Genomic DNA, 23,555 nt, shown 5'->3' on the forward strand with positions numbered 1-23,555 from the left:
TGCTATGGGAAACCTGGCGAAAAGCAGGAAGTGCTGAATTGTCATTGACAGCAGTGCAGATTTGTGTTTACTTCTGTATTTATGAAACTCTAGTGCAATAACTTCATGACAGACAGCTCATTCTTCTCAACGGAACAGATATTGACCACGTAACCCGCCCTCGGAGGAACATATGATCGAGGTATCGTGTTCAAATTATTAGTAAAGAGAGTCTGAGGTAAGAACTAGCCTCGGTAGCTTGCACTTTGACTCAATTAGTTGTTTACGTTCTCGTTTATATTGTGAATGAGCTGAAATGTATTTCATAGCTTCATTCAGCTTTGCCTCCAACAGTTTTTGGTGCAAAATCAGCTTTCGATTCCCATGTTTAAACACTAGCACAGGCTAAATACTGTTGAAACATTAGCTATTGAGCTTATAGTCAGGTAATGTAATCTGATGGAGGTCTAGGAGGTATATGGCACAATTAAATAAACATTTGCTGTTGATTTTGTCTATGCATGGATTATGCAAATATAAACGTCATTATTCACGTCATGATTCCGGAATGTGCCTTGACCAAGCCTGTCACTTTCTTTCAGGTCTTGTTGTCTGTGGTGTTACTGGAGGGCTAATTACGATTGTAGCTTTATAAATGAATCTTTCTTGTTCTCACTCCAGGTTTGAAGGATCTGTGAAGAAAATGAGCCGAAGCCGTAACCCTCCGCAGAAGGGCCAGGGGGCTGCCAGGGCCAAACAGGTAAAACACAAGATGAGAGTCAGTATTGTGTCCAGAATCATGAAATCTCAGCTTTAAAGTCAGCATAAAAATGGAAATTCACCCTATTTATTTTATAAATGCGTGTTATACACTACCTGAGCAAAAAAAAAATATTCGCTGTTTGGATTTAAAAAGGCAAACAACATCAAGAGGTGCATAATATTTTGGTCAAAATCTTGTATGGACAATGTAAGAGTCCATCACTCTGTAAAGTCTCCTCCAGCACATCCAAAATACTTTCAATGAATTTAAAGTCTGGACTCGTGTGTGAAAATGATTCTTCATGCTCCCTCACAACCATTCTTTCACAATCTGAGCCGGATGAATCCTGACATTGTCATCCTGGAATATGGCCATTATGAGTTTTGCTGCATGGTTGTTTAAGAAATGAAATGCTACACACTCCATCAATTAGGGTTAGAAGAACTGTTGCCAAACATAATAATCACTGCAATAATGATCCAATCATAGACTCTTAAGCATTTGCCTATTTAAATCCAAACAGACACTTTTGTGGCCAGGCAGTTTAGATCTAATAGTGAACAATTAATCCGATCATGTTTTTTTTATATTTTTATTATTTTTCAAAACTATTTTGACCTCGGAATGTTTAATCAATATGTCTTAAATGCATAAAACTTTATGGACATATTAAAAAAGACACATCAAAATTACTAAAGCTAACAAAAGTTCAAATAAAATTGGGCAATATGAAATAAAAACTTCAAAATAATAATAAAAAGATTTAATAGTATCTCAATTTTACCAAAATAACACTGGCTCTATGTCCTCACGTGTAATCAGATGGGACTGCTGTTGGATTTGGCTCCTGATGGCGGGCTGGATGAATCCGGGGGAAATGAGGAGGAGTTAGAGGCGGAGCTTCTGGCCTTGATGGGGGGAGGAGGAGGGAGGGGCGGACCAGCGGGCAGGAAACCTGGAGGAAAAGGTGAGGACACCAAACATTATGTAGATATGTCATCTATTAAAGTCCCCCGTAATCATTTTATCCCTTAAAACTCATCCATGAATATGCAAATTATCCCTGCCTCCACTCACTCACTCAGCTCAGAGTTCCACTCGTTGACGATCACACGTTGATCTGATTGGTTACAAGGTAGTTTGTGACGTCAGAAGCACCAGCGATTTCAAAGTGTGTTTTTGAGACTGTCTTTGGTTCACTAAAGTTTTAAGGAGAAAATACTCAGCAATGGTGTCGACTTATGAATTTGCACATGGTTTGTCTTAAAGCATATTAACAACACCACATAGACATATAAACAACATTAAAAGCTGGATTTTCACCCCAGGGGGACTTTAACAATTAAAACCATGGCATTTTTCCATCATCTTTCTCTCTTTTTTGCCTCATGTAGCTCCGCTGCCCATGGAGGACATTGATCGGATGGCCGCTCTGTGTATGAGAGATCTGGACGAGGACGGAGACGATGATGGTGATTTGGAGGACGATGCTGATCTCCTGGTTAGGCAAAAACCTTCTTGTCTTTACGTCCACTGCATGGGATATGATGTTTCTCGCATGAAGAGATTTTCACTAAAGTCGTTTTTCAGGCCGAGCTGAATGAGGTGTTGGAAGACGATGAGGAGCAAGTGGTCAGGAAAGCCCCTCCGTCACCAGCACCTCCTCAACGCTCGAATGCAACGCCCCAGTCCACAACCAGCCTGGAGTCTCGCCTGAGAGAGCGCTTAGACATGTACCAAACCGCCATTACCAACGCCAAGGCATCGGGAGAGACCAGCAAAGCTCGGAGATACGACCGTGGACTGAAGGTGGACCATATCTGAGAATAAAGATAGATTTTTTTTTTGATGGCCACTGCCAGTATCTGAGAGAGCAGGGTGGCTGCTGTCAAAATAAAAGTCCCGCTTAGCTCACTTATCAGTCAAACTTTTCGGCTGATGCAATCATTTAAATTGACCAAATATATTGGCGATATAGATATCTGTCGAACGCCATGTCAAACTTTCTGTCCTGCTCATTTTTCCTCATGTTTGAGTATTGGTCTGTAACATGTTCTCCTTGTTTTTAGACTCTACAGTCAATGCTGACGTCAGCTAAAAAGGGGAAACCCATCAATGAAGACGAGATTCCTCCTCCTGTGGCCACTGGTGGAAAACCCTCCGCTGATTCGCAGGCAGAGCCAATCGGAGAGCAGGAAAAACCTGCACCAGCAAACACACCACCTCAGACGGCCAACGTGAAGCCAATCGCTCCATCCAAACCTCAGTTTCTACAGCCTCCATCACAGAGACTGACTGCCGTAACGCCCGATACACCAGCCATATCACCCCTCACGCCCAGCCAGCCCAACACACAGCACTCAGGTACACACACACACACACACACACACTGAATATCTCATTTAACTCTTATAAAACTGTTTGGAAAGCCGTTACTGTACACATTAGTCACATTTGTGTGTGTTTCAGAGCTCAAAGCGAGTATATTAAGCAGACAGAGAGAGTATAAGCTGGCAGCCATAAAGGCCAAACAGAGCGGAAACACTGACCAAGCCAAACAACTCTACTCAGTGTCCAAGGTAAGAGCGTCTCATTTAGGCCACATTTACATTCGTTTGTTTGTTTCTCTTCACATTTTATCCAAGAGCGCTATCGTTTATTTGGAAAGAAACTAATAGTTTTATTCAGCAAGGATGCATTAAATTGGTCTAAAGTGACAGTAAAGACCAAGGATATTATTATAATAAAACAAAAAGCATAAAAAAATTATTTCATGAAATAAAATAAATGTTAACTGAAATAAAATCAAATATTAAAAACATTAAATCAGCTAGTTTTTCATTTTGTTGAGCTTGATATAAAACTGAAAAAAAGATAGAGACATTTACATTTTTTTTATAAAAATAATAAAAGCACAATAAAATGACTAAAACTTTCAAATTAAAATGAAACCGAAAAAAAAAACCTAAAAGTGATCTCAGTGATACTAAAATGTTATATTTTTAAAGACATTTAAAATGTTACAAAAGATTTTATTTCAAATGCTGTTCTTTTAACTTTCTATTCTTTAAAAGTCCTGAAATCAAATGTATCGTGGTTTCAAAAAAAATATTTACCAGCACAACTGTTTTCAACATTGATAATAATCATAAATAATGTAATGATACTGAAAATTCAGCTTTGATCACAGGAATAGATTACATTTTAATATACATTCACATAGAAAACAGCTATTTTGAATTGTAATAATGTTTCACAATATTACTGTGTTTTACTGTATTTTCGGTCAAATAAATGCAGCCTTTGTGAGCAGAAGAGACTTGTTTCAAAAACATTTAAACATCTTACCGACCCCAAGTGTAGGTCTATTATTGTGGACTGTAGATTTACTCAACACTAGGTTACAATTAACCACCACAACAACTATGACACTCATTTGTTGTCTGTCTCTGCATTTCCCACAGAGATTAGACTCGCTGGTGGAGACGGTTGACCGAGGGGAGTTTGTGGACATCAGCTCACTGCCGCCCCCTCCTGGTACAGCCTTACCTCACAGATCATCACTCACCCCAGTTGCATCCTGGTTAGTTTATTCAGATATTGATGATAGTCTTTCTGTTTCAGCTGAGGTCGAAGTGCCACGTTCAAACCCCCCCCAGCTGTCCTCTAAACCAGACGCCCCTCCTCCTGCCCCAGAACCAGGTGAGAACGAGGGTGTCGCTGATTAAACGCGGTCTAGATATCAGTTACACTGTATATGAACGGATGTGTGTGTGTGTTTCAGCTCTCTCTGCTCCCCGGAGCGTCGCCGAGGCCTTACAGCAGCGCATGGACAAATACAAAGAAGCTGCAGAGAGCGCCAAGAGCAAAGGAGACGACCGCAAAGCACGCATGCACCAGCGCATTATCAAGGTAACACACCTGAGGAGTCACATGTGTATAACAATAATACAAAAAGCCATTTCTTTAACTTCTTTTGTGTGTGTGTTCTTCACTTCAGCAATATCAAGACGCCATTAAAGCTCAAAAAGCAGGACGGCCTGTGAATCTGGCAGATCTTCCTGTTCCACCAGGTAATGCTTGTGTACTTGTTTGCAGCGAGGGCCACTTTCCTGCAGAGTTTGGCTTCAGCCCTGATCACACACATCTGCCTGTGGCTTTCTAGTAATCCTGAAGACCTTGATTGTGTTTGATTAGCGTTTGGAGCTAAACTCTGCAGGACAGTGGCCTTTCTTGCCTTGGCTTTTGGCTTGCTTAGTTGGGGACATTTAATATCCAACAATAATGTTGATCTGCCTGCATTGACACCATAATATGAGAACTGAACTGGACAATGACATCACGGTTTTCTCCAGAGCGGCTATATATATAAATTAACTAAATTAATAACTTTTCTACAACAAAAATGAACCATCACTGAACGAACTTAAGCTGGACTGTGACGCTATTTTCTTCTAGAAACAAACTTAGTTGCATTATTTTCCTGTTATCTTTAAAGCTGCTTTGACACTGTATCTGTATTGTAAAAAGCGCTGTATGTGACTTGACTTGACTTGACAGTGGCCCTCGAGGGACAGAGTTCAGAATGTACAGCAGATAAATTAGAGATCACAGGAAAGTCCTCACAATCATAGTTGAAGATGGTTTGTGTGCCTCTTTTGACGGGGTGTGTGTGTGTGTGTGTTTGTGTGTGTGTGTGTGTGTGTGTGTGTGTGTGTGTGTGTGTGTGTGTGTGTGTGTGTGTGTGTGTGTGTGCGCATGTCAGGTTGTCCTCCGCTGCAGGGCACCGAGGGAGGCAACCAGAACTTTATGGGCGTCCTGGAGACAGCCATGAAACTGGCCAATCAGGACGAAGATGCTGACGCGGATGAAGATGAGGAGACACACAAGGTCAGTGAAGCATCTAGAACAGAGATGGGCAACTTCAGTCCTGCGGAGTTTGGCTCCAACTCTAATCAAACACACCCAAACAAGCTAATCTAACATCTTCAGGATGAGCTGAGTTCGAAATCATTCACTATTCCCTACATCACTCCACTGATATAGTCCACTGGAAGGAGTGAATGAAAACGAGTGAGTGAATTCAGACGCTGAGTCCCGGAAGGGCTGCTGCTTTTGCATAGATTGTGCTGTTTAATAATCATTTTAAACTTATCGAACTGGCATCTCTAGGAGTAATGAAAAGATTTATCTTGAACTCTATGGAAACTGGCATGTATAAACCGTAATTAAACGATTTAATAATCAATTAAAAAGGAATTTATACCTGTATGATATTACGCTGTACCCACATTGGACCAGCGGTTTGTTAAATGGATGGATGATTGATTCAGCTGCGGGCGACATCTTCTCCTTATTGCAGTGCATTGTGGGATTGAATGAGTGCACTCGATAACGTCCACTATGATTTCGGACACCACTACAAATAACTGTCCTGTCAAATAGTGCCGTATCTAAGGGTGTAGGGGGCGATTTCAGACACAGCCCTGGAAACTACAGGCAGGAGTTAAATCAGCGTTGGAGCTGAACTCTTCAGGACAGTGTCCCTCCAGGACCGAAGTTGCCCATCCCTGATCTAGAAAGTGTGTTTCAGCCTGATTCTTCATCGCTCTGTTTCATGTGTAGCCATCAGCTCCGCCTGCCGTTCAGAAATCAAGAGCTCCCGCTCCTCCGAAAGCCCCGTCCACCGCAGGGACGCCCACTGGCTCCACAAACACACCCAAACCAGGAGGGAAAGGTAGGCAGAGTTCATGCAAAGGCATTAATGTGCATGCGCTGATGTGTAATATGTGTGTGTGTGTGTTGTGTTTTGCAGCCCAGCAGCAGCTGGATTTCCTGATGATGCGCAGACAGCAGTTTGTGAAGGCGGCGTTGCGCTCTAAAGAGATGAAGGACATGCAGGGAGCCGCGCAGCACCTCAGACACGCTAAAGGACTCGATGCCATGATCAATGCCGCCAAGTCCGGACTTCCTGTTGACATCACCAAGGTTTGCGAATTTATGATGCTTTTCACATTTCCAGGGTTCTCAGAAAGTCATCACAGTTGGGTAAACTTCTGTAGTGGCGAACAAAAACTACAACAAATATCTTTTTTGTGTTATCATTTGCTCCAATAGAAAAATCCATGTCACTCCCTCAGCTGTTGTATTACAAGCACTATATGATAAACACAGCGATAAATGTCGGCATGAAAGGAAGTTGCGATAGTCTTTTATTCCCTATTGTGATGTATGTCCTAGTGAAACGGCTTCACAAACATGAGCAAATGTTGGGCGGGCGGGGCAACCTGTCACTCACATCAGATCCACCAATAGCAAACCACAACCATTTAATCAATTCCTCACGGACAAAATCAAGCCCCGCCCTCATCATCAGAGAAGAGAAGAGTGTGAAATAAGTGTTTGAGAAAAAGTTGATTATTTTCAGCCTCCGAGCTCGTCGCTCATCTAAACTGTATTTCAGTCCTTTTCTGGACAGTCCTGCATCAGTGTGTGAATGTGAAGAGCTGTGTGTGTGTGTGTGTGTGTGTGTGAAGTGTCTGGATGCAGTGTTGTTCACAGTGGTGTGTGTGTGTGTGTGTGTGTGTGTGTGTGTGTGTGTGTGTGTGTGTGTGTGTGTGTGTGTGTGTGCAGGTGCCGGGCGCTCCGGTCAGTGAGGAGGACTACAGACTGTCTCAGTCTCGCTCGTCTGCAGTGTCCCCGCGCTCGACTGAACAGTACACACAACTCATGGAGAAGCTCAAACTGCAGCACGAGGTCAGTGTCACACAGCGACTCGTACATCTGACTCCTGTAGAGCGTTAACCACAAACGCATGGCTTATTAACTATCTAATGATTGATGTTTCCAGAAATGCCTGGCCTACTCGCAGCAGTTCACTCATATGGGGAATGTAGCTGAAACTGCCAGGTGTGTGTTTTCATTCATCTTGATGCTGTGTGTTTGTGTTAGTGAATGTCTGTTTAGATTTTTACATTCAGTAAGGTTTACAAGTGTGTTTTGAGTGATGAATGTGCACTACTGTTCAAAAAGTTTGAGCTTTTTTTTGCGAAGAAATTAATACTTTTATTCAGCAAGGACACATTAAATTGATCAAAAGTGACAGTGAAGACATTTATAATGTTACAGAAGATTTTATTTCAAATAAATGCTGTTCTTTTGAACTTTCTGTTCATCAAAGAATCCTGAAAAAAATAATCAAGTTTTCAACCAAAATATGAATTTTACTACTTTTTTTACTGTATTTTTTGATCAAATAAATGCAGCCTTGGTGTGCAGAAGACACTTTAAAAATCTTTTCAACCCAAAACTTTTGAATAGTTGTGTATAAAATATTAAATAAAACAGAAAAATGTTGTCCTATTTACGTAACTAAGCACTAAAAGTGCAAAATCTAATTTTAATAAATTAATGTGCTGGCTTTTTATTTTAAGTACTGTTGTTATATATATATATATATATCTTTTACAAATTTTTTGATTTATACAAACACATTTTTTTACACATTAATGATGTAAAAAGTTAACCATTATATAAATTAAATTGAATTCATAAAAAAAATTAAATTAAAGAAATATTTAAAATCTGTCAGAAAGAAAGTTCTAATCTGAAAAGTGTATGAAAGTGTATCTGTGTCAGATTTTGGTAACGTTGTAGAGACTGAATGTCCCACGTGGACAGTAAAGCCTGAAATGACACACACAGTGTGAGCAGCGAACAGTCCCATGAGGAAGACTTGCTTTGTGTTGTAGGTTTGAGAAGCTGGCAGAGGAATGCATGAGTAATATTGAAGTACTGAAGAAAGCTCACGCTAAAGGCCGACCAGTACCCAAGTACCACACGGAGGAGCGCACCCTCAACACCGTCAAGTAAGAACACACACACACATGTGTGTCCGTGAGGACGTCCTGCACAGAGTCCCTAAATGAGCCATCTCTGTGTTTATAGGATCTTTCCTAACCTGACGTCCAATGACATGGTGCTGACCATCGTGAAAGGAATCAACCTGCCCACTCCTCCAGGTGTGTGTGTGTGTGTGTGTGTGTGTGTGTGTGTGTGTGTGTGTGTGAGGAGTGTGAGGAGTGTGAGGAGTGTGAGGAGTGTGAGGAGTGTGAGGAGTGTGAGGAGTGTGAGGAGTGTGAGGAGTGTGAGGAGTGTGAGAGTGTGTGTGTGTGAGAGTGTGTGAGAGTGTGTGTGTGTGAGAGTGTGTGTGTGAGTGTGTGTGTGTGTGTGTGTGAGTGTGAGGAGTGTGAGTACAACTAACTTTGTGAGGACCGGTTTGAGTTTTAGACCTTCGGAAATATTATTACAAATTAAAATGTAAGTTTTCTATGTGGATATCTGTTAAACTTTAATTTATTCCTGTGATCAAAGCTGAATGTTCAGCATCATCACTCCAGTCTTCAGGGTCACATGATCCTCCAGAAGTCATTCTAATATGATTCTAATTCTTCTAAAGAACAGCATTTATTTGAAATAGAATATTTTGTAACATTATTAATATCTTTATTGTCACTTTTGATCAATTCAATTGTCACAACACATCCTTTTCTGAATAAAAAATATGAATTTGTTAAGAATATAGAATTTTACTGACCCCAAACTTTTGAATGTTATATATATAGTCTAAATAAAGTCTGAGGAAATAAATAAATAATGATATTCTGTGACAAAATCCTGCAAATGTTGTTTTGGTGTTTTCTCCAGGAGTTTCTGCCAACGATCTGGATTCAAGTGTGCGCTTCGAGTTTCCCTTCCCCAGTGCGGTACGCCACACACACACTCCAACACACTCTCTCACACACACTCACACTCACACTCACACACACATGTCTGACTCTCTGAACACAACTCATTTATGATGGAGGACAAAAGTAGCCACAGTTTCTTCCTCGACTGCAGCAACTTTCATTTTATTACAGATATTTTGTGTTTCCCAGGAAGTGATGATTTTGTTCTTTTGAACACATAAGATGGAAATTATGCTTTATTCTCAAATGTTTTATGCGATATTGCAGTTTTGCGCATAAGTTAAATTCACAACTTTGAACTTTGAAACATGTCTATTGTGTGTATTGTTTTCTCAGGAAGAAGCTCAGAGAGACAAAACCAGCACTGTGAAAAACACCAACTGTCCAGGTACACACACACACACTCACTCACTCACTCACTCACTCACACACACACACACGGTCTGTCTGTTAAACAGGTGGCAGCATTAGATGACAGTCTCTGTGTGTTTCAGAGTTTAAGGAGCAGTTCAAGCTGAACATCAAGCGAGATCACAGAGGCTTTAAGAGGATCGTACAGGCCAAAGGCATCAAGCTGGAGATCGTTCACAAGGGGTGAGGACACTGTAGTTCAGGCAGTCCAGATCACACTCCACCACAACAGAGAGGAAACTGCTAATAATACTAATAAGTTTAAAAAACAAACTTGCATTGTGACAATTAAGGAAATTCTCATCGCTGTAATATATCTGGATGTTTCTTTTTTTGTTTTGTTTTGTTTTCCAAAATCATGTTATTGTCAGTGATTATTCTCAATACTCTAATTGTGTGTATGTGTGTGTGTGTGTGTGTGTGTGTGTGTGTGTGTGCGCGTGCGCGTGCAGCGGTCTCTTCAAGACGGATAGAGTGGTGGGAAGCGCTCAGCTGAAGCTGGAAGCCCTGGAGAACCAGTGTGAGATCCGAGAGATTATAGACGTGAGTGATTCACACAGACTCACACTCACGCGTCACACACACACACACACACAAGCCTGTGCTGCTGTTGCAGGTGCTGGACGGGCGTAAGGCGACGGGGGGGAAGCTGGAGGTGCGAGTGAAGATCCGGGAGCCGCTGGGAGGAGTTCAGCTACAGTCGGTGACGGAGAAGTGGCTCGTCATCGACCCCATCACACCTTCACCTGAGAAAAACAAGGAACGGGTACGAGAGGCCGTTTTTATTACACACAGGATGTACAATAAATAAAATGATATCGGGCCCTATATTAACGATCTGAAACGCAAGTATCAAACGCGAAACGCAAGTAACTTTGTGGGTGGATCTCAGCGCAAATCTAAAATGGGTTGGTCTGAAGTAGCTTCATTATTCATAGGTGTGGTTTGGGCGTAACGTGAAATAAACCAATCAGAGCGACATCTCACATTCCCTTTAAGAGCAGGCGTGCTTGTTCCATGGCGGATTGCTATTATAACGGCGGATTTGCCAGACACACGCCAGGAGCGGTTCACAGCCAAGGAGACCGGCGTTCTCGTCAGGGCCGTAAAACACAGAGAAGTGACATTGGGGATGGGAGAAACCCACCCAAATAAGCTTCGGTTAAACAGGCGTATAATAATTTTGGTAAATGTGTAAACTAGATTTATGCCTATTTTTTCACATCTTCATGGACACAACAATGATTTCCCTCATGTGGAATATTTTTCCTTGTAATTATGTATGGTTTGCAAAAATGGGAACTGCTGCGTCTGTGTAGATGAGAGAAACAACAAAGTGTATGTGCATTGTGTGCACACGCTACATTATGGCCAAGCATGCGCCCTTAAAATAGCATCTGAATAACATGCGCAACACGCCACTGACTTTAGACGAGGTTTCTCCTGGTTAGTGGCGGAATTGTTTTCTGAAACTGCAAAATAACATCAGGGAACGTTTGCGCCGGAACACGCCTCCTCTTTTCGCTGAACCGCCCCCGGCAGCGCAAGTTCATTCCCTAGTTTACCGACGTGCGTCTGTGCAGGGAAAAGTCCGCTGTGCGTCGGGTGCAAAATAGGAATGATACATGCGTCAGTGTACAAAGTCAATTGCGCTGGGTACAAGATAGGGCCCTGAGTGTATGTGTGTGTATATGTATATAGTGTAGGAAACTCAGAAGCGAAGACCAGGAGAGCAGGATTCTTCATTGAGAACACGAGCTGTCGGTGGCTGCAGTCATCATGTCTGACTGAGGCAGTGTACATGGTAGTTCATATAGATTTTAGTGGGCAATGCTTAGATATGGAGACAAAGCACCTGGGTGACGACCTTAAAGCATGCAAATGAAGTATCCAGCTATAGGAACCAGCCCTACACTCTACCAGTCCTAATCCAATCAGCATAACTATTCAACAACTGGGACAGGGGCTCCAGGAGCCATTAGAGACTGAGGGTGAGAGTCCCAGTAATCTGACTCATTTAACTTACAGTAGAGAGAACAGGACTGGCAGGAACCTCTGCGTAACCGCTGATATCATCATCATAACCCTACATGCTAAACTCAGTGTGCTCCACCTTAGTGTCTCATGTTATGTAAGATCAGCAGATCTTAAACAGATTCTTACATTTGTAATCCCACAGTAATGAAAAATTAACGATACATCATGGTAGTATTTGTTATACTGGCTTTTATACTGACTAAAATAAAGAAATGACAATATTCAGTGTTTTTTTTTTAATTTTTAATTTATTTACTGTCTTTTTAAGAGTTTTTTATTGCAAAACAATATACTGTACAAGACAACAAAGTTCAAATGAGAGAACATATGAGAAAATATGATGAAACTGAACATTTTTCAAAAATCTAATGTTTTTTTTTATTTTGTTGTTTTGTTTTACGTTTCTATAAATCATAAACCATTTTCTTTCCAGCAAGCGCCTTCTCCAAGATCCAAACCCCAAAACGATCACGACAGGAACTCGAAGCCAAGGTAAAAGTGAAGCCGATTGGACGACAGTTATTGCGTGTCTATGAGAGTGTTCACGTGTGTGTGTGTGTGTGTGTGTCTGTTTCAGCTCATCTATGAGTGTGTTCACGTGTGTGTCTCTGTTTCAGCTCATCTATGAGTGTGTTCACATGTGTGTGTCTCTGTTTCAGCTCATCTATGAGTGTGTTCACGTGTGTGTCTCTGTTTCAGCTCATCTATGAGTGTGTTCACGTGTGTGTGTCTCTGTTTCAGCTCATCTATGAGTGTGTTCACGTGTGTGTGTCTGTTTCAGCTCATCTATGAGTGTGTTCACGTGTGTGTGTCTCTGTTTCAGCTCATCTATGCGTGTGTTCATGTGTGTGTGTCTGTTTCAGCTCATCTATGAGTGTGTTCACGTGTGTGTGTCTCTGTTTCAGCTCATCTATGAGTGTGTTCACGTGTGTGTGTCTGTTTCAGCTCATCTATGAGTGTGTTCACGTGTGTGTCTGTTTCAGCTCATCTATGAGTGTGTTCACGTGTGTGTGTCTGTTTCAGCTCATCTATGAGTGTGTTCACGTGTGTGTGTCTCTGTTTCAGCTCATCTATGAGTGTGTTCACGTGTGTGTGTCTGTTTCAGCTCATCTATGAGTGTGTTCACGTGTGTGTGTGTGTGTGTGTGTGTGTGTCTCTGTTTCAGCTCATCTATGAGTGTGTTCACGTGTGTGTGTGTGTGTCTCTGTTTCAGCTCATCTATGAGTGTGTTCACGTGTGTGTGTCTCTGTTTCAGCTCATCTATGAGTGTGTTCACGTGTGTGTGTCTGTTTCAGCTCATCTATGAGTGTGTTCACGTGTGTGTGTGTGTGTGTGTGTGTGTCTCTGTTTCAGCTCATCTATGAGTGTGTTCACGTGTGTGTGTGTGTGTCTCTGTTTCAGCTCATCTATGAGTGTGTTCACGTGTGTGTGTCTCTGTTTCAGCTCATCTATGAGTGTGTTCACGTGTGTGTGTCTGTTTCAGCTCATCTATGAGTGTGTTCACGTGTGTGTGTGTGTGTGTGTGTGTCTCTGTTTCAGCTCATCTATGAGTGTGTTCACGTGTGTGTGTGTGTGTCTCTGTTTCAGCTCATCTATGAGTGTGTTCACGTGTGTGTGTCTCTGTTTCAGCTCATCTATGAGTGTGTTCACGTGTGTGTGTCTGTTTCAGCTCATCTATGAGTGTGTTCACGTGTGTGTGTCTCTGTTTCAGCTCATCTATGAGTGTGTTCACGTGTGTGTGTCTGTTTCAGCTCATCTATGAGTGTGTTCACGTGTGTGTGTCTGTTTCAGCTCATCTATGAGTGTGTTCACGTGTGTGTGTGTGTGTGTGTGTCTCTGTTTCAGCTCATCTATGAGTGTGTTCACGTGTGTGTGTGTGTGTCTCTGTTTCAGCTCATCTATGAGTGTGTTCACGTGTGTGTGTCTCTGTTTCAGCTCATCTATGAGTGTGTTCACGTGTGTGTCTGTTTCAGCTCATCTATGAGTGTGTTCACGTGTGTGTGTCTCTGTTTCAGCTCATCTATGAGTGTGTTCACGTGTGTGTGTGTTTCAGCTCATCTATGAGTGTGTTCACGTGTGTGTGTCTGTTTCAGCTCATCTATGAGTGTGTTCACGTGTGTGTCTCTGTTTCAGCTCATCTATGAGTGTGTTCACGTGTGTGTGTCTGTTTCAGCTCATCTATGAGTGTGTTCACGTGTGTGTGTCTGTTTCAGCTCATCTATGAGTGTGTTCACGTGTGTGTGTGTTTCAGCTCATCTATGAGTGTGTTCACGTGTGTGTGTCTGTTTCAGCTCATCTATGAGTGTGTTCACGTGTGTGTGTCTGTTTCAGCTCATCTATGAGTGTGTTCACGTGTGTGTGTGTTTCAGCTCATCTATGAGTGTGTTCACGTGTGTGTGTCTGTTTCAGCTCATCTATGAGTGTGTTCACGTGTGTGTGTCTCTGTTTCAGCTCATCTATGAGTGTGTTCACGTGTGTGTGTCTCTGTTTCAGCTCATCTATGAGTGTGTTCACGTGTGTGTGTCTGTTTCAGCTCATCTATGAGTGTGTTCACGTGTGTGTGTCTCTGTTTCAGCTCATCTATGAGTGTGTTCACGTGTGTGTGTCTGTTTCAGCTCATCTATGAGTGTGTTCACGTGTGTGTGTCTGTTTCAGCTCATCTATGAGTGTGTTCACGTGTGTGTGTCTGTTTCAGCTCATCTATGAGTGTGTTCACGTGTGTGTGTCTCTGTTTCAGCTCATCTATGAGTGTGTTCACGTGTGTGTGTCTGTTTCAGCTCATCTATGAGTGTGTTCACGTGTGTGTGTCTGTTTCAGCTCATCTATGAGTGTGTTCACGTGTGTGTGTCTGTTTCAGCTCATCTATGAGTGTGTTCACGTGTGTGTGTCTCTGTTTCAGCTCATCTATGAGTGTGTTGATGTGTGTGTGTCTGTTTCAGCTCATCTATGAGTGTGTTCACGTGTGTGTGTCTCTGTTTCAGCTCATCTATGAGTGTGTTCACGTGTGTGTCTGTTTCAGCTCATCTATGAGTGTGTTCACGTGTGTGTGTCTCTGTTTCAGCTCATCTATGAGTGTGTTCACGTGTGTGTGTCTCTGTTTCAGCTCATCTATGAGTGTGTTCACGTGTGTGTGTGTGTGTGTGTGTGTGTGTGTCTCTGTTTCAGCTCATCTATGAGTGTGTTCACGTGTGTGTGTCTGTTTCAGCTCATCTATGAGTGTGTTCACGTGTGTGTGTCTGTTTCAGCTCATCTATGAGTGTGTTCACGTGTGTGTGTCTCTGTTTCAGCTCATCTATGAGTGTGTTCACGTGTGTGTCTGTTTCAGCTCATCTATGAGTGTGTTCACGTGTGTGTGTCTCTGTTTCAGCTCATCTATGAGTGTGTTCACGTGTGTGTCTGTTTCAGCTCATCTATGAGTGTGTTCACGTGTGTGTGTCTCTGTTTCAGCTCATCTATGAGTGTGTTCACGTGTGTGTGTCTCTGTTTCAGCTCATCTATGAGTGTGTTCACGTGTGTGTGTCTGTTTCAGCTCATCTATGAGTGTGTTTCAGCTCATCTATGAGTGTGTTCACGTGTGTGTGTCTGTTTCAGCTCATCTATGAGTGTGTGTGTGTGTCTGTTTCAGCTCATCTATGAGTGTGTGTGTGTGTCTGTTTCAGCTCATCTATGAGTGTGTTCACGTGTGTGTCTGTTTCAGCTCATCTATGAGTGTGTGTGTGTGTCTGTTTCAGCTCATCTATGAGTGTGTTCACGTGTGTGTGTGTCTGTTTCAGCTCATCTATGAGTGTGTTCACGTGTGTGTGTCTCTGTTTCAGCTCATCTATGAGTGTGTTCACGTGTGTGTGTCTGTTTCAGCTCATCTATGAGTGTGTGTGTGTGTCTGTTTCAGCTCATCTATGAGTGTGTGTGTGTGTCTGTTTCAGCTCATCTATGAGTGTGTTCACGTGTGTGTGTCTCTGTTTCAGCTCATCTATGAGTGTGTTCACGTGTGTGTGTCTGTTTCAGCTCATCTATGAGTGTGTGTGTGTGTCTGTTTCAGCTCATCTATGAGTGTGTGTGTGTGTCTGTTTCAGCTCATCTATGAGTGTGTTCACGTGTGTGTCTGTTTCAGCTCATCTATGAGTGTGTGTGTGTGTCTGTTTCAGCTCATCTATGAGTGTGTTCACGTGTGTGTGTCTGTTTCAGCTCATCTATGAGTGTGTTCACGTGTGTGTGTCTCTGTTTCAGCTCATCTATGAGTGTGTTCACGTGTGTGTGTGTGTCTCTGTTTCAGCTCATCTATGAGTGTGTTCACGTGTGTGTGTCTGTTTCAGCTCATCTATGAGTGTGTTCACGTGTGTGTGTCTGTTTCAGCTCATCTATGAGTGTGTTCACGTGTGTGTGTCTCTGTTTCAGCTCATCTATGAGTGTGTTCACGTGTGTGTCTCTGTTTCAGCTCATCTATGAGTGTGTTCACGTGTGTGTGTCTCTGTTTCAGCTCATCTATGAGTGTGTTCACGTGTGTGTGTCTCTGTTTCAGCTCATCTATGAGTGTGTTCACGTGTGTGTGTCTGTTTCAGCTCATCTATGAGTGTGTTCACGTGTGTGTGTCTGTTTCAGCTCATCTATGAGTGTGTTCACGTGTGTGTGTCTCTGTTTCAGCTCATCTATGAGTGTGTTCACGTGTGTGTGTCTCTGTTTCAGCTCATCTATGAGTGTGTTCACGTGTGTGTGTCTGTTTCAGCTCATCTATGAGTGTGTTCACGTGTGTGTGTCTGTTTCAGCTCATCTATGAGTGTGTTCACGTGTGTGTGTCTCTGTTTCAGCTCATCTATGAGTGTGTTCACGTGTGTGTGTCTGTTTCAGCTCATCTATGAGTGTGTTCACGTGTGTGTGTCTGTTTCAGCTCATCTATGAGTGTGTTCACGTGTGTGTCTCTGTTTCAGCTCATCTATGAGTGTGTTCACGTGTGTGTGTCTGTTTCAGCTCATCTATGAGTGTGTTCACGTGTGTGTGTCTCTGTTTCAGCTCATCTATGAGTGTGTTCACGTGTGTGTCTCTGTTTCAGCTCATCTATGAGTGTGTTCACGTGTGTGTGTCTCTGTTTCAGCTCATCTATGAGTGTGTTGATGTGTGTGTGTCTGTTTCAGCTCATCTATGAGTGTGTTCACGTGTGTGTGTCTCTGTTTCAGCTCATCTATGAGTGTGTTCACGTGTGTGTGTCTGTTTCAGCTCATCTATGAGTGTGTTCACGTGTGTGTGTCTCTGTTTCAGCTCATCTATGAGTGTGTTCACGTGTGTGTGTCTGTTTCAGCTCGTCTATGAGTGTGTGTGTGTGTCTGTTTCAGCTCATCTATGAGTGTGTGTGTGTGTCTGTTTCAGCTCATCTATGAGTGTGTTCACGTGTGTGTCTGTTTCAGCTCATCTATGAGTGTGTGTGTGTGTCTGTTTCAGCTCATCTATGAGTGTGTTCACGTGTGTGTGTCTGTTTCAGCTCATCTATGAGTGTGTTCACGTGTGTGTGTCTCTGTTTCAGCTCATCTATGAGTGTGTTCACGTGTGTGTGTGTGTCTCTGTTTCAGCTCATCTATGAGTGTGTTCACGTGTGTGTGTCTCTGTTTCAGCTCATCTATGAGTGTGTTCACGTGTGTGTCTGTTTCAGCTCATCTATGAGTGTGTTCACGTGTGTGTGTCTGTTTCTGCTCATCTATGAGTGTGTTCACGTGTGTGTCTGTTTCAGCTCATCTATGAGTGTGTTCACGTGTGTGTCTCTGTTTCAGCTCATCTATGAGTGTGTTCACGTGTGTGTGTCTGTTTCAGCTCATCTATGAGTGTGTTCACGTGTGTGTGTCTCTGTTTCAGCTCATCTATGAGTGTGTTCACGTGTGTGTGTCTGTTTCAGCTCATCTATGAGTGTGTTCACGTGTGTGTGTCTGTTTCAGCTCATCTATGAGTGTGTTCACGTGTGTGTGTCTCTGTTTCAGCTCATCTATGAGTGTGTTCACGTGTGTGTGTCTGTTTCAGCTCATCTATGAGTGTGTTCACGTGTGTGTGTCTCTGTTTCAGCTCATCTATGAGTGTGTTCACGTGTGTGTGTCTGTTTCAGCTCATCTATGAGTGTGTTCACGTGTGTGTGTCTGTTTCAGCTCATCTATGAGTGTGTTCACGTGTGTGTCTCTGTTTCAGCTCAACTATGAGTGTGTTCACGTGTGTGTGTCTCTGTTTCAGCTCATCTATGAGTGTGTTCACGTGTGTGTGTCTCTGTTTCAGCTCATCTATGAGTGTGTTCACGTGTGTGTGTCTCTGTTTCAGCTCATCTATGAGTGTGTTCACGTGTGTGTGTCTCTGTTTCAGCTCATCTATGAGTGTGTTCACGTGTGTGTGTCTCTGTTTCAGCTCATCTATGAGTGTGTTCACGTGTGTGTGTCTCTGTTTCAGCTCATCTATGAGTGTGTTCACGTGTGTGTGTCTGTTTCAGCTCATCTATGAGTGTGTTCACGTGTGTGTGTCTCTGTTTCAGCTCATCTATGAGTGTGTTTCAGCTCATCTATGAGTGTGTTCACGTGTGTGTGTCTCTGTTTCAGCTCATCTATGAGTGTGTTCACGTGTGTGTGTCTCTGTTTCAGCTCATCTATGAGTGTGTTCACGTGTGTGTGTCTCTGTTTCAGCTCATCTATGAGTGTGTTCACGTGTGTGTGTCTCTGTTTCAGCTCATCTATGAGTGTGTTCACGTGTGTGTGTCTGTTTCAGCTCATCTATGAGTGTGTTCACGTGTGTGTGTCTCTGTTTCAGCTCTCCTCCGCAGTATAAACTGCACAGCTTCAGCCTGCTTCACTACGACAAAGAGAGACTGGAGTGGAAGGTGTGTGTTGTTGCTGTTGACTGTTTTAAGCAGATATGGAGTGTATCATGAGTCAGTGTGTGCATCTCTTCAGATCAGTGAATATAAGAAGAACAGACGAGATCCGTCGGAGCTGGTGAAGCAGCACATGGAGGCCTGTCAGCGACTGCAGTGGCAGAAATCATTCCTGGAGAAACACCCGGCAGCGCTGACAGGTAACACACACACCACCAGCTTTAACAGAGGCGGCGCTGGGACAACTGTAGGGTCATTAAGAAAGAAAATCACATTTATATTCAGAAAGGACGCATTCAATTGATCAAAAATGACAAAAAAGTGACAGTATACGTTACAGAAAATTTCTATTTCAAATTAACAAACTTTCTATTTATCAAAAAAATCCTGAAATCAAATGAGTCACTGTTTCCACATTAATATTCCACATTAAACTGTTTTCAACACTGATTATAATAATAAATGTTTCTTGAGCAGAAAATCCTCATATTAGAGTGATTTCTGAAGGGTCATGTGACACTGAAGACTGGAGTAATGATGCTGAAAATTCAGCTTTGATCACAGGAATAAATTACATTTTAACAATATATTCACATAGAAAACAGTTATTTTAAATTGTAATAATATTTCACAATATTACTATTTTTACTGTATTTTTGATCAAATAAATGCAGCCTTGGTGAGCAGAAAATACAAATTTCAAAAACATTTTATAAATCTTACCGACCCCAAACCTTTGAACAAGAGTAGTGTACATAATTACATTAATTATAATACATAAATAATAAGCACACCACACTAACATTAACAAATACCTCTTGAATTTTTTACATTTTAATTAATACAATTATTTGGTCCATTTATTAACTTTGTTCATGTCTAAATAGTAGTGTAACAGACACATTTTGTACATTTACATGAAATGCAACTATGAAAAAAAAAAATTTAAAAATTAAAAATAATTAAAAAATAAAATTAAAATAAATTTTAAAAAAGTCAACAACAGCTGAATTTCACAAAATATCTATTTTATTACAGAAATGAATATGAAATGCTGCATGTGGACTACTGGGAATAATACTGATTGATGATTCAAACGGATCTGTGAATCTTTTTTTTAAGTGATACATTGAAACGAACTGTCTGAATAAACCGATTCACTAGCATGAACTGATCTTTCCAGCGCTAGAATGACCGACAACAAGACAGATCATCAATAATGTTCTCTGTCTGTGTCTCAGAATATGAAAATGTGCTGCGGAAGTTCATTCACGCTCTCTCGGATTCAGTCAAAGTGTTTTCCAGCCAAGGCAACAGGGTGAGCGAAACAGCACACACACACACACACACACACACACACACACACACACACACTCATACACACTGCAGTGATAGGTTTGTATTTCCTTCTTGATTGTCTTCCATCAGGAGTGAGTTTTCCTATTTTCCCTCATTAAATGTCCCATTGCACTCAGAAACACTTGACATGGCTGAAGTAAAATGGTTTGTGAATGTTGTGTGATGTTGATTTGAAACACTCGAGCGCAGATGTTTCATCAGAACTTTGTGACGTGCCTTTAAACCCGGCAGACGCTGGATGCCACATTTGCTCGTAAAGAGATGAAATAATTTCCTGATTTGTGGATCAGTCAGTTTGATGAAAGCTAAAGAAGTGTTGTTGTGTCTCAGGATGCAGCGAAAGACGCTCTCGGCCGGCTGAAGATGGTGGAGAACGAGGTGTGTGTTAAACCTGCAGTCTGTCAGTGTCTCAGCTCACTCACTCGCGTGTCCTGTGAACTCACTGTCATTCTCTCCCTCACAGCTGGAGTCTGTCAGGAAGAAACGGGCCGTCAGAGAGTGAACACACTCTTCACACACTTCTGAAATCACCACAATATAGATGAATCGTGACAGATGTGAAGGAGCTGCAGAGGGAAACACTACTCACACACACACACTCACTCAGACAAAGACAAACACACACACTCACTCACTCACTCACTCACTCATACACTACTCACACACACACACACACACACACACTCAGACAGACACACACTCACACACACTCACACACATGCGCACACACACACACACACACACATACTCAGACTCACAGTACACTACACACATATACACTCACTCAGACACACACACACACACACACAAACTCTCTCTCTCACACTCACACTCACACACACTCAGACTCACTCACTCACTCACACACACACACACACACACACACGTCTTGCGTTGCTGCTCTCCATCACTCTGCGGCTCAGAGCATCAGAAACTCATCTATGAGTGTGTTTCTGTAAGGACAGACGTCTGAATGTTTCGAGTGAGATCAGACTCTTCTCACCTTATGCAAAACTGAAGATTAATCATAGACTACTGGGGAATCTCACAAAACCCTTCAAGATGCCTGGCTCATATTTCAGACCAAAATCAAAAGATTAGAAATTATATTCGGCATAAAACAAAACAAGATTATTTTAGGACCATTACGATTTTTTTTATTGCATTGTGACTTTTTTTAATGATAATTAAGCACATTTAAACCATAATGTGAAAAATGTATATATAATTTAAATTGTAAAAATAAGCATACATGATGGTAATATTTGATGTAGTACATTTATTTTTTCATTCAAATTTGAAATGAATTAAAAAATGTTAATTAAAAATAATTATATGATAAGGAATAAGAATATATATACATACACTAATGTATATTATGGGGAAATTGTGCTTAATTTTCAAGTCAAATGGTCTTAAAATTATATATTTATATAGGTTGTGAAATATGACTGTGAGATTCCTCCTAAATACTTTGTAAATAAGATAAATACAATCACGGTTAGAGTGACAGACGGTCATTCCCTCTGACAGAGTCATACGTGTAACTAGCACTACAGAAATGAAATCGATCTTTTTATTATAAGCCTATTGTTCTTTTTGGTCTTCCATCTCCTATCATTCTCTCTCTCTCTTTCTCTCTGTCTCTCTCTCTCTCTCTCTCTCTCTCTCTCTCTGTCTCTCTCTCTCTCTCTGTCTCTCTCTCTCTCTCTCTCTCTCTCTCTCTCTCTCTCTCTCTTTCTCTCTGTCTCTCTCTCTCTCTCTCTCTCTCTCTCTCTCTCTCTCTCTCTCTCTCTCTCTCTCTCTGTCTCTCGCTCTCTGTCTCTCTCTCTCTGTCTCTCGCTCTCTGTCTCTCTCTCTGTCTGTCTGTCTCTCTCTCTTTCTCTCTCTCTCTCTCTCTCTCTCTCTCTCTCTCTCTCTCTCTCTCTCATGTACAAGTGCTGTTAATCTGGGGTCTATAATAGCATCTTTACAGTAATCTGTGTCCAACAATATTCCCAGATTAGGATAATGCCGCTGCACGGCTGTGATATGGGAATAATCTCAGCACTCCAGGGAAGATGTTCAAGTGTGTGTGACTGTGTTAGATAGAGGAGATGCGGATAATATCCCATAATCGCGGATTATCTGCACCCCGCTGGAGAACAGACGTGAGAGAATATCAAACGGGGTTCATTGTGAGGGGGTTCAGGGTGTGTGTGTGTGTGTGTGTGTTTGATCAAATCCAGTGAGTGTGTATAAAGAGGTTTCGTATCTGGGTGATAATGAAGGAAATGTGATTTTGAGGTTGTGTGTGTGTGTTGATTCAGCATGTTTTAGGGAAGCTGTCGCCTCTTTTTCTTCACTTGTCTATTTCAGAGTCAAAAGGGCATCAACTTTAACCCCTGAGCGTCACAATCAGACCCCCGTGTTGTTTGTGTAGAGCAGAAACACATTTCTAGATCTCAGTAGGTTCAGTGTGTGTGTGTGTGTGATGTGGTCAGTCAATATATCAACTCTTTTATGGGGTTTTTGTTTGTTTTTTTTGTTTTTCATTTGAAAAGTCAGACATAAATCTGCCTCGTTTCCATGAAAACCTCTCATTATTTTAGTTTGGTGTCTGAACCCCATTAGCCTGCCTTCGTCTTCATCATCCTCATTCACTCCAGTTTGTACAGATGAGGTTTATTACCCACATATTGAAGGCAATCACTGCTAATGTATTAATGTATGTACTGACGTTCTGACGATGGGTCTATTTTTAAAAAGCTGCATTAATTTGTTAATATGTCTAATGGCTAATAATTAAAAAGAAAAGTTGAGCTAAAAATGGAAATGCTGTCATCATTTAAGGCTCGTTCACTGCATGTACGATAATAATGGCTCTAATTCTATGAGAAAAGGGAAGCCACGCCACAATATCATTGGAATCGCTTTAAAGGGGTGGTATAATTCCTTTTCACAAGATGTAAAATAAGTCTCTGATGTCCCCAGAGTGTGTATGTGACGTTTTAGCTCAACAGATATTTTTATAGCATGTTAAAAATGTCGCTTTTTGAGGGTGAGCAAAAACGCCCTGTTTTTGTGTATGTCCCTTTAAATGCAAATGAGCTGCTGCTCCCGGCACAGAGGTTTGTTCTTAGCAGTTTCAATTACCTCACACAGACATGCACTGAAAATTTCAAAAACTTTTAGCTTTAATGTTCAAACCGTCAGACAAAGATGGAGAGACTAAATAAGAAGTGAGAACATGTAGACAACATTTCTGAATGGTAAGTTGATGAATTAATGTATCTTATGTGTAGTTGTCTTCAAGTCATTGATTAGCATATTCTGTCATGATAATCTATTAATCGCGTTCCCGGGGGTGGGGTTTATGTAAATTTTAGGGTTGGTGATGTCACTAACCCGGGAGGAATGTCGTGTTTGTTGTAGTCCTTAA

General features: G+C 41.7%; 1 protein-coding gene across 2 annotated transcripts; it reads left to right on the forward strand.

The window, feature by feature from the left end:
- The first annotated feature begins 5 nt into the window (after positions 1-5).
- On the forward strand, positions 6-22,345 carry cc2d1a (coiled-coil and C2 domain containing 1A). 2 transcript variants are annotated; one of them, XM_079854329.1, is made up of 29 exons: positions 6-217; positions 661-739; positions 1,565-1,709; positions 2,137-2,243; positions 2,333-2,551; positions 2,812-3,106; positions 3,212-3,321; positions 4,207-4,279; positions 4,367-4,444; positions 4,527-4,654; positions 4,743-4,815; positions 5,508-5,632; positions 6,368-6,479; positions 6,558-6,730; positions 7,376-7,498; positions 7,593-7,651; positions 8,494-8,610; positions 8,690-8,763; positions 9,449-9,507; positions 9,829-9,880; positions 9,987-10,086; positions 10,356-10,446; positions 10,520-10,669; positions 12,374-12,432; positions 18,712-18,781; positions 18,855-18,975; positions 20,017-20,093; positions 20,465-20,512; positions 20,598-22,345. In XM_079854329.1, the coding sequence occupies exons 2-29, from the start codon at positions 683-685 to the stop codon at positions 20,634-20,636; spliced, it is 2,934 nt and encodes a 977-aa protein (XP_079710455.1). In that variant the 5' UTR covers positions 6-217; positions 661-682; the 3' UTR covers positions 20,637-22,345. The 2 variants fall into 2 exon arrangements, with proteins under 2 accessions (XP_079710455.1, XP_079710454.1); XM_079854328.1 differs by having other exon boundaries at positions 6-181.
- The last annotated feature ends 1,210 nt before the right edge of the window (positions 22,346-23,555 follow it).

Source organism: Squalius cephalus (assembly GCF_949319135.1).
Source record: "Squalius cephalus genome assembly, chromosome: 2".
In the NCBI taxonomy this organism is placed as follows: Eukaryota; Metazoa; Chordata; class Actinopteri; order Cypriniformes; family Leuciscidae; genus Squalius; species Squalius cephalus.

What these genes read in the sequence shown, in the direction of transcription:
- cc2d1a (XM_079854329.1), top strand. Translation starts at nt 683, where the DNA reads ATGAGCCGAAGCCGTAACCCTCCGCAGAAGGGCCAGGGGGCTGCCAGG. An exon ending in CAACCTGCCCACTCCTCCAG is followed by an intron (nt 8,764 to 9,448) that starts GTGTGTGTGTGT and finishes TGTTTTCTCCAG; the next exon opens with GAGTTTCTGCCAACGATCTG. An exon ending in CTGGAGATCGTTCACAAGGG is followed by an intron (nt 10,087 to 10,355) that starts GTGAGGACACTG and finishes GTGCGCGTGCAG; the next exon opens with CGGTCTCTTCAAGACGGATA.